Here is an 11,701-nt window from a genome sequence, read left to right as displayed (position 1 = left end):
TGGAGGCAACGGAATATAAAACACTTTGGTCACAAGAATACAGAGGTTGAACTGTACTGTTTGCATATACTGGTCCTTCCTATTTGAATATCTTGTTGGGAAATTGAAACTTACAATTCAGAACTTTTACTGATGGTTTTGAATGATGATTTTATCTTTTTTAATGGCAGGGGAGAGGGAAGTGCTCCAAAAAATTCAAAGAGCCTGGTCTATTAATGAGAAACACAGACCTCTAAACAATAGATGTTTGTTTCCCAGCTACTGCAAATGCTTAGAAAGAACTAAATTGCCTTTTATACTCAACAGCCTAATAACAAAAGACTGATTTTCTTTCCTTTTCTGCCCCCCCTTCAAATGGATTTGATGGTTCACTTGAGCTTTAAAATTGCATAAATGTTTACCAGTTATTACAGACCTCTTCTGTCAGGCTTAGTATCTGTATATGTTGGTTTGAGACATGCAGATGCTCATGCATGGTAGTTATCCTTGAAATAGCTTCTCTCAAAGCAGTCAAAGATACAATGTATACAGGATTTTTCAAAAGTTTCTTTTAACGTTCACAGTGGTATTTCACACTCCTTACACAACACTCCTTATTTCACACTCTTGTATATATGAGCATATACATTTTTGTCTCCTCTTTTTTTAAAAAATGGAAGGTTTTGGTGTCTGTCCCTTTCTCATTTAACTGAATGGCCTCAATGTAAGGAAATGCTAATTACTAAATATGGTAACTCTGGCATTAGGCCAAATTGGGAATACATTTTAAATGTGGTTACCTGAGCTCTAAACAGTAGGGATTCTATTTTACCCTTCACTGGAAGTATTAAAGATATATATGAAATCATATACATCTACAGTATCAACATAGAACAGAAATAAAGAGGGGGAAATGGCTTTTGATATTGATGTGGGCTAGTTTCCATGCCAGTATAGAAAATGGGCACCTGGTTCCCTTTTACATACATTTGAAATTGAATGGCATTGCAACATCTGGTAAAATCAAGGAGATTCCCCCTATTTAAATGTCTGCAGTTACACTGCCAAATGCCAAAGTCTTCATGCCAGGGAAGGCCGTCAGCAAATAAAAATCAATAGTTTAGAACACAGGTTGGAGCCCTGGTAGATTTCAGATGTTTTGGACTACAACTCCCATCAGACTCACCAATCACAGCCCATGTTGAGGGAGGATGGGGCTTGTAGTTCAAGATATCTGGAGGATACCAATCTGCCTACTTCTGACTTAGAAAAAATGATTTGTGCACAGGGGTAGGGAATGGCATATGGAGCTTTCTCTACATCATCTAAGTATAGATAAATGCAAATCCAGAAAGACTGTGAAGAGATGCAGAGAGAAGCACTAGTCCTCATGTGGACATCGTTGCTCAGTGATGGTGGGCCTTGAGCATTGGCTTGGGTCAAATGCTTGGAAATTGTTAGGACCTAGAGATGGGGTATCGTTGAAAGTGTATCCTCTTCCTGTCTTTGGTAATGCACTAGCTGCATCTAACCACCCCCAGAAGGTGCCCATGTAGGTTTTGTCTCTTAGGGCCCATAAACACTTGAAACCCGGCTTTAACTTTTTAGAAATGAATTTGTACAATCTTTTCCCCACAGCATTCTATTAATGCTGCTATTCAAATGATGAATGGGGAGGAAAACTGGACACACTGACTGACATTGTATCGGGAACCAGAGTAACAAGGTCTGTTATACAAACAATGCAAACAGAATTAGTGCCAGCACAGAGCTGCTCCATTGGAATGATTGTGCCAAATTGGCATTATTTTTTAACATGCACTCCACTCTCGACCAGGATCCATTGTTTGGCAGTGGCTGTATTCCTGCAACTTTGCACATAACGTTATAAACGTCAACCGATCTGATTGGTGCTGCTCTGAAGTTAGACTTGAAATCTGAAATAAAATGACAATGAGGCATTTTAAACCACTAGTATTCACGATAGTGCTACACAGGCTAAATGAATTCCAATGCTCTGACATTTAATGCTTGTCTCACTTTGATTGGCTGTTTGTCTACTAGTCCTGATGGCTATGTGCTACTTCTAGTACTAAGGGCAGTAAACTTATGTACACCAGTTGCTGGGGAACATGGATGAGAGGATGCTTTTGCACTCATGTCCTGGTTGTGGGTTCCTGGTCAACAGTTGCTTGGCCACTATGTGAACAGAGTGCTGGACTAAATGGACCTTTGGTCTGATCCAGCATGGCTCTTCTTATGTTCTTGTGTTGCATGAGCTCAGGTATCTGATAAAATTAGCAAGCATGGCCACCTTTTACATGTTTAGTTTTTGCATAGTGCTTACATGAATATTTATACAGACTCATGTGTGAAGCTGATTTAAAAGCTCCCACAGACATGTGGAATACTAATCATTAGTAGCTGGTCCATCATCAGAGATTCCCAGAAGAACAAGGTGGAACCTCCAGTCGTAGTGGCTGGATCTTGTTGACTGGTATTTCTAGAGCTATTGTTTAAGCCAAATGTGCAGAATCTCAGGCCTGCAGGCCACATCCAGTCCTACTAGGGTCCCAATCTGCCCCTCCAGAGTTCCCCAAATAGCCATACCCCTTCACCTGGCCCCGCCCACTTCCCCCGGAATCCCATTAACTTGGCAGTTCCCTGAGGCTTCATCAGAGTAGCCTTGAATACTTTTGAATTGCTCCACATCTAGGAAATCAACTGAGTGTTTATTGCTGTGGCTGATGACAGATTTAGGATTAGGATTTAAATAATTTAATATCCCAAATTATGCAAGATTTACACTTTCCCATTCTGTGCTCTCCAGCTAGTCATAACTGCATTAACAGGAAGAGACTTTATTATTTATGCACCCTTAAGTGAATCATAACAGCTACTACATAGACATTTTATCAAGGTAGCTGGGCCGTTATACTGGTAAAACAAGTTAAATGTTATTTGACCAAGCACTTTGAAAGAAGGCATGGGAACTAAAAGTAGTGTAACTCTGTGTCTGTTTGCTTTCACTCTAGTGGGCACGCTGATTTTGCACAATGAACTACCTCATCCATATGCAGTCAACCCAGCTCTAAAAAAATTGCAACACAAAAAAGTAGCAAAGGGTTTTATGGTGATTATCTACTTCTCTGGTTGGCCTACCTGGCCCGTATGCAAGGAAGAATCCTCTCATATCCATGAGTTCATTATCATAGCCATGCCATCCATTTTGCCAGGCATTTCTTTTTCCTGTGCCGTTCTCCCAAAATGGAAGGGTATCTCTGCTCTGTAGAGGGAAAATAACCCTGTTCAACATTAACGTGTTAATCATCTCAGGCTACGCTTCTATGCGTAGCCACTTGGGAAGAGATTGTATTGCAAAACCAATCAAGCTTCCTTCCAAGTAAAGGTGGTTGTTGATATAAATAGATTTAAGGAATGAAGATATTAAATTAAGTAAATGTATTTAGTTGCTTTGACAAAAGGTTACAGTATTGAAAATGCAGAACATATGCAAAGGATGCGAAACATGTCTATTTAGATGTAAATTCCACTGAGTTTTAAAAACTCAGTTTAAACAAATATCTATACCACCCTTTTATTCACCAAAGTGGGTTCTAGAACAGTGTAATGTACAATGATAAAACAGCACATCAACAATAAAATACAATTTTTTAAAAAAGTCCCAAAATGCAGGAAATAAAAGGAACTCAATCAGCTAAAAGTATGGCACGGTGTTTTAAAAGAATGATTAAAATGTGCAGGTAAATAACATGTTTTAATCTAGAGCCTAAAAGAATACTACTTTGGTGCCAGGTAAATATTCCTAAGGACACCAGCATGGAAAAGGCCCCATCTTTCATAATATATCTCTGACCAAAGCCAATTAACCAACTGTTGGTTGAAAAATTCCCTCCACACAACACAATGACCCATGGTGGGTTAAATAACAAACCGTTGACTATTTAACCCACCATGGGTTATCGTGTTATCTGAACCCAGACTTCAAGTTGACCTTTGAACTCCATATTGCTCTATATTCTGTGTCTGAGGGCCCAGAATTCATTGTTCAATGTTACTGAGTTGCACCACCCTATGCACCAAATCCCTCACTGTACCATGAGTGCTGCAGTCTATGCTTCCTCTTTAGTCGGATAAACACAGGGGTCTTTTTGGTGCATAGACACATCAGCCATGACAGCTGCAAGAAGCAATGGGTCGTAGCCAGAGGGTCAGCCTCATGCCTACTTCTTATACATGCTTTCCACTGACCCAGTTCTATGGCAATTATGATAATTATTTTTAGCCATCCCCTTCATTCTGGTGGTATATCAGTTTGATGAAACTGATTTACTTACAGATTCTAAAAAATCCATAATGCGTTTGAAGGTGTGCACATAAAATGAAAGTTGTTTTGCTTTTGGACTGCATGCGCGGTATGTGCTGACATACCCATTCTCTTTATCCAACAGCCTGAGCACAGGTCATTTAATTTCTTGGTTTTGACACACCACTAGCTGAGCCAACATCAATGTCTACTACCATTGAAAGGTTTAACTTGAGTTATGTCACGCTGGTTCTAGAGAGCTTGCAAATTGGCAGGCCATAAGTGGATGCTAGCAAACATGGTAGACGTTGCCTAATAGTGTGCAGACCACTGTCAGTTAGCTTCCTGGAACTGAATTAAACAAACCAGCAGCACAAGCGGGCCCTGCAATACGATAAGGGAGTTCATTTTCTCCTTTGCTCACTCTGAATGCTGTCAATGTAAATAGATAGAGAAAAGGAAACAAATTTAATCTGTCAGCTAGAATTGTTCAATTATCTAGTACATCTGCTGACTATTAAATACAAAGAAATGTAGGGCTACCCTTGGGATTCCTACTTTTTCAAGATATTTTTTTTAAATGACTACAAGTGCTGACAGTTTCTAGGCATAGATTCTCATCATAAATAGAAGCAGAGAAAAATCAAAAGGGAGTCCAGGATCAATTCATTGTGTTACTAACTCAAATTCGCTGAAGCATAAATTGGAAGGACATCATTCTTGAGCTGAGCCAGCAGTCATTCACATCATCAGCATCACTCAAAAAGGAAGAGGAATTTGAATATGCCATTGGTGGAGGCAGTGGCTGCATGTAGCATCTGGGTGTAGCTGAAATCATGAATCTCTCCAATGTTTAATGCTCAGATTCAACTGGGGAGTTAACAATGCCTTGCTGCAAGTGGCATTTGAATTGTGCATATTGATCATGGTTTAGAGTGGTCTGAACAGGCTCATAGTATCAGAGTATATAGAGCATTTGACTACATAGGGCCTGTTCAGATGACACTTCAGGCTCTGTGGTTAGCGAAACTGTGGTTCTCTGGGGTTAACACTAACCAGAAGCCGTGCTCTCACACCCAACACTTTAAGCCACGGTTAGACTATGAACCATCCTTCTTCAGCAATAAGTGTCAAAGAAGAGACAAATTTCTCTTTTTTATAATAGAGCAGGAATATCCTCTTTCATGTAAATAGTCACGTGTGGCACGTTTTTCAGCTTGTGCTCTCGCACTCAACGCTTTAAGTCACAGTTAGAGAGACCTGACGTAGGTGATTTACCTCAACTATGAACCATCCTTCTTCAGCAACAAGTGTCAAAGGAGAGACAAATTTCCCTTTTTTATAATAGAATCTAGCAGGAATATCCTCTTTCAGGTAAACAGTCATGTGTGGCACATTTTTCAGCTTGTTATACACCTGCAAAGAAACAAAAGTTATGAAATCTCAGTGTACATAATTGTTACAAGTCAGCCTGGATGATCACAACAAATACCAATTGTTGTATGATACATTGCCCTTTTTATGTTATTTGTTTAAGTAATGTTTCTACTCTGGACTTGTCAACTTGTATGGAAAGCCCTTGGAAATTTTTCATCATAAAGTAATAAAAGAAGAAATAAGGAAATTAGAGGGGAAGCAAATTTGGCCTTTTTTCCTCACCCCTATCCACTCTGATTTTGCACAAGGATATATCAGTCCCTATTCCAATAAGGTATATCTTGGGTTTATTTTATTGAATTATTTAGGGCTGTGGAAAGCAATATCTGTCCAATAGCTATTCAATAAATCTTGGCATCTACCTGATCTGTTTATTGAATGGCTGTCAAGCAGAGTTTGCCTTTGAATACTGAAACAGCTCTATAGAAGAGATCAGTTAAAAATGTGTCAGGGAATTAAGAGAGAGAAATGTATAAGAGAATGCACAGTGTGGTGTGGACTCTAGGGTTACATAGGATTAAGACAGAGAGTAATTCCACCCCGACTGTGGAATGCCCTTCCCTTGGAGGCCCAACTGGTGCCAACGCTGACTCTATTCTGGCGCCAAGTATAAACATGTCTTTTTAATAAAGCCTTTTATGGTTAAATTCACCTGGCTTACGCATTGTTTTAACTGTTTTAATTGTTTCTACTTTTTAAAAAATGATATATTGGTTTTAACTTGATTAATGGTTTGATTTGTTTTTAGCTGTGTATATTGTTTTATATTGTATGATTTTATCTGTATGCCTCTCTGAGATCCTATTGATATAGGGCAGGATACAAATGTTTTAAATAAATAATGAATTCACACTTTGAGGGCAGAAATACTCCTGTTTGAACAAGAGACTTGAGGAAATTTTGGTAAGACATATTTTATTTCGGATATCATTTGGTTTGGTTGAATAACAAGCTGAATTGGGCTGCTTTGCTGCAATTCAGGCCACTTCCAAGGCAAAGCTGGTGTCTTCCAAGGCGTCCCAAACTAAATTGAACTGATCCCAGGGCCATCTCAGAGCTTCTAAGGGCCCAAGGAATTGAGACTGTGTCTTTAAAAGTGCTACATTTTCCTTATAAGGATAGGAGTGGTAGGGGGCTAATGGGAGTTGAAGTCCAAAACATCTGGAGGGCACCAGGTTGGAGAAGTCTGAGTTAAACCCTTTCTAGTCTCAGTTCTCCATCTTCAGCAGACCAGGAGAGCCAGCTTCCCTCATGTCCCACCGTAAACAGTTGGCAAGATATAGAAAATAAAGCTCCCTATGTAACCATTGGAGAAAAGCTGATGACACTGACCTGGTTTGCATGTAACGACAACCCTGAGTATCGGTTGAGTATAGGTTGTTGTTGAATTGTGGGTTGTTGATGAATCATGGATTGTTATGTGTGAACCCTGCCCTGTGGTTTAACCATGAACAAACCAGAGGTCACAACCCAAGGACAAACCTTGGGTTTTCTCCCGGAGTTGCACATGGTTATGTGCAACCCGGACGTCAGATCCAGGAATTTCTCCATCTTCTTTTCCCTTGCAGAGTGTACTGGCATGTTTTTGAATGCAGAAAGAGGGCAAGAGTGTGGCATGTCTGAATGTAGAGCATTACAACAAAGCACAGAATGACTGGCAAGAGGTGGATTAAGGAAGAGAAAAGGTGGCTGTTTTCCTTGCCTCAAGCTGCTTCTCTTTGGCTGGCCACAGACTTACAACCGGCCCTCGGTCCTTTACTTGTATAACATCACTCATGTTGATACAGTTTCTCAGTTCAATCACTTTTTCCATCCAGTAAATGTCAGTCATCCCATGATCCGAGAAAAGAATGACATTCAGGTCATTCTGCAGGCCCTTGTCCTGTCAAGATAGTAAAGACTGTGATTACAGCTTGAAAAGGAAATCATGTGCCTCCCCCTTTTCCAGTTTGGTAAGCAGATACTTGCAATGCCACTGATATGAGAAAATGCACAGTGGGGATTAATCCCTTCATGTACCATCCCCCACTCCCTATGGAGCTGACAGTATTAATGGGGATGATTTTATAATAAACATTCAATTTCTGACCTGGATCCAGAAAAGGTAGTCCCATTTAAGTTGAAATCAGTGTGACAAGTTAGAGGTGTATACTCTGTTTTGTTTTCACATTGTAAAACTTAGACATGAATACAGGGTTGTGATGGGGATGCCACCATCAGGTCGTGAATTTCTACACTCCTACTCCACATTCACAGTGGAACTGCTGAGAGTGGCAGAAGGTGCCAGGTGATGTTCCCAATCCATTTGTTGAGTGTTTCTTCACATTCCTGCTAGGGCAGAGATGATTTGCCACACACAGGTTCAGGGTTGACCCAAGACATTTTTTTGGCTGAGGCAAAAGACAAGATGGCACTGTACAGAGGTTGACCAGTGGCAGTTGAACACTGGTGAGGGGACAATGTCCTCCATTGCAGATGAAAGCAGCAGGATAGCTTAGGGGGCACAGGGCATGCCACATAAACACACAGCTCTGTCCTCCAGCATCTGCTGCCTGAAGTGGTTGCCTCACTATGTGTAATGGTCCAGCTGTTTTTGATGGCATCCTCATAACAACTGCTTCTTTACAACCAACATATCCATTGGTTTCAAGAAGACATGGATGTGACTAACTTTCTCTGAATCTGGGCCTTTAATGCTCATGGTTTCTTTAAAAATACGTTCATGACTTGCCATGTTAAATCCAGTAGGGTTAAGACATGAAATAGCAGGAACAATTGCATATGTACTTTTTCCTTCTTACACTCATTCTAGTCTCTTTCAGTAATAGAATCTCAAACAGAGTGTTACACATAGATCTTAAACGGCTGGGGTATTTGTGGATTTCATGTGTGGAGGGCTACTATACATGCATGTCCCATGCCATGAGAGGCTTTAAAGATCAAGATTAGGACCGTGTTGGCAATGTCATCACTGCAGAATGAGTTAGCTAGCTTCCTACATTGCATCTTGTGATGAAGCAGGCTACAGTTTCACCTTACTTGCTCTTGATTCTGTTATTGGAATGCTGTAATCTGAATGACATGAATCAATTTGTTTTGAGTATGAGATGTAGCCAGCTCTACTTACTACATTTATTAAATATCAGCAAATGTGCTGTTCAGATTGCAGACGTGAGCAGTCCCTGCCCATAGGGTGTCCAGTTTAATATCATAAATGTTACCATCCTTTGAGGGAACATCTGCAACATATACCGGTCCAATGACTTCAAGCAGAGGTTGCTCCTGCTCAGTTCTCAAATTATAGTGGGTAGAGAGGCAAAGAGAGTCCGCCACCTCCCTTCCCTTTTATGGCAGCCCCTCCAAAGAGCATGATTTGTCCAAAATTGAGTGGGTGACAGAGGGGCTTTTGGATTTAACTAAGAACCCCCTACCTTCCTGACCACTGCCTCTGCTACCTGAGGCACTGAACTTGGAACTCTGGGGTCCTTCAGACAAGGCAACTTTAGCTGGCCCCTTTAACTTAGATGAACTAGAGCATACAAACTCATTTTTTTTATTCTGCCATTCTGACTTTGACAGTGGGGTGGTGGGCTCTCTGCTAGTCTTGGGGCTCTGGCAAAAGACTGAGCTGACCACCCTCTAAAGCCAGCTCTGTTGGGACCTTTTGCATGTATGACAATGATTTTTTATTTATTTATTTATTTAGAATATTTATATACCGCTCCCCATTGAAAAGTTTTGGAGCGGTGTACAAGATAAAATAAAAATAAAAAACAGAATAAAACACTTAAAACTAATTTTAAAAGAAGCAAATACAGAGACTCAAGGCTGCATATTAAGTATTAATATTAATTATGGCTTCTCCACCTTGAAAAAGACTAATGCTACTATGCCTAGTAAGGGCCACTTCACATGTTAAAATTGAGAATGCCAAGTGAACATAAATGTACACTATTGTGTTTGACCACATGTACCCATGACTGCTCATAGTTTCCTGGGCTGTGCACAAATTAGTATTACTATTTCAAACACGGATGTACATACACACAAGTACAGTTCTTACCTTGTGAAGCAGCCTTTAATGAAGAATTACAAAGAGCATTTAATAAGGAACAGAGTATGGTGAAAATGCAAAAGGACATTGTAATTTCTGAATGACACTAACCTTGATAAGCTTAGTCATATTGTGTAATACGTTATCCACAGCTTTTAAGGCATTCTTCCTCTGAATAGATGAAGGGCCGTAATGATGGCCTTCTACATCAATCCGTTCATAATACACTGCAGCCATATCTGCTGTGCCATTCCTGAACACCACAAAAGAGTTAAGAGTAAAATGGGGAGTGCTGTGGTTTGTAGGACTCCTTCCTGTCTAAACATGCCTAGGATTGCACCCTTAGAGTGTCTTTCATGTCTGACATGCAGACTGGGATTGTTTTCCATGTGATGTGCTACAAAGTGTAGCAAACAGAGGAAGTGTAGACCATGCTCTATCCTATGGCCTGTTATCCTTTGTTCCTGAAGAATGCTCTACCTTTTTTTCACTGAAGACTTTACACCTAAAATACCTTTGGGTGGAAATGTCATGATATTCCCTCTTCCCAGCAAGAATTACAGCCCTCTCCCTCGATTGTTCCTCCCCTCACTCCTGTGATAAATTTGCACCGTGATATCCATGTATTAATCACCTAAACTTCTTAACAGAGCTCCTGATCATGATAAGGTACACATGTAGAAGAGACCGTCCACATAAACGGTCTCTTCTAATTTTAAAATTAAAGCAGAGTTTGGGGACAGAAGCTGCTGCTATGATGCCAATACCACCACATCGGATGCGCACACACAAACACATTTTTGTTTTTCTTGAAATGCCTGTGAGAATATTATAGGATATCTGTAAGTGTCTTGTGAGGACTTAATCAGGAAATTTCTGGTGACCACTAAAGGACATTTTCAGTATCCTTCTCATGTCATCCTCTATTGTCTGTTTATATCTTTTAACTATGAGAGACAACAAATAGAATTTAACATTTGTTTGGGCTTCAACTGTTGTTTCTTCTACTTAAACTCTACAAACTTTAGTTGCCTTGCTATCAGCCCATTCTAACTGACTAACTACCTCTTACACTAGCCATGTGTTTAAACAAGCGTACATAAGCAGCTGCTTTTATTTTGTGGGTGGCGAAAGCAGCTGCAGGGCCCTAATCCTGAACATGTTCCCAGTCCAGATTGGAGACCTGTGCTTGTTTCCTGGCTATTATTTGCCCCCTGTCTGCTGGCACCTGGAAATAGCTCTTTTGGGGTCAAATACCATCCAGGAGGGGGCAATTTTCAGCAGAAAATCCAGTTTGAGGTCAAGGCCTCACTACTGCTTTTCTCCAAAAAAACAAAACAAAACAAAAAAGCCCACATACACAGCCAGGTTAAGCATACTTGTTTTAATCTCCTGAATGACATCCTATTTTATTTGGCTCTTATAGTGAAGCTGCTGTCCACTCCCCATTCTGAAGATATTCTTTTTGTGATTATTTACACGCAGTTCATGTGGAAATGGGCCCAGATGCAATTTGAACTCATGTTAGGCCACCCAAAACTGTATGGACTAAAGGAACCTTGTGAAGTCAAATTTATACATGACTTTTGTCATGTAGAAATCACATCACAGGGAGACACAGTTCATATGATTACAGTGTGGTTCATGAGCCATGGTGGCTTGATACCCCTGCTGCTCGTGCCGGTTGCATTCCCCCAATTACTCTCATTAGCATGGCTTGCTACCCTCTCAAGTAATTACCCTCACTAGTGTCATCCAAACCTGGGTAGCATGGTTTGTTTGAAAGGGCAGCAATCCTCAAATAAACCATGGGGGTTATTTGTGGGCTGCTGCCCCCCCCCCTCAGATAAGCCATGCTGTTCAGTTTATACAGCAAGCCACATGAATGAGAGTAATTAGGGAAA

General features: G+C 40.4%; 1 protein-coding gene across 1 annotated transcript in view; it reads right to left on the bottom strand.

Moving 5' to 3' along the window:
• Positions 1-824: 824 nt before the first annotated feature.
• Positions 825-11,701, bottom strand: part of ENPP6 (ectonucleotide pyrophosphatase/phosphodiesterase 6) — a 32,912-nt gene continuing 22,035 nt past the window's right edge. Inside the window, exons 4-8 of the mRNA XM_063135641.1 lie at positions 9,909-10,050; positions 7,446-7,625; positions 5,585-5,722; positions 3,142-3,265; positions 825-1,916 (exon numbers count right to left, since the gene is read on the bottom strand). Of these exons, the coding sequence (XP_062991711.1) occupies positions 1,711-1,916; positions 3,142-3,265; positions 5,585-5,722; positions 7,446-7,625; positions 9,909-10,050 (790 nt within the window). The 3' untranslated portion in view covers positions 825-1,710. The remainder of the gene's footprint in view (positions 1,917-3,141; positions 3,266-5,584; positions 5,723-7,445; positions 7,626-9,908; positions 10,051-11,701) is intronic.

Source organism: Elgaria multicarinata, chromosome 10 (assembly GCF_023053635.1).
Source record: "Elgaria multicarinata webbii isolate HBS135686 ecotype San Diego chromosome 10, rElgMul1.1.pri, whole genome shotgun sequence".
Lineage (NCBI taxonomy): Eukaryota > Metazoa > Chordata > Lepidosauria > Squamata > Anguidae > Elgaria > Elgaria multicarinata.
This window is presented reverse-complemented; position numbering and strand designations above follow the sequence as displayed.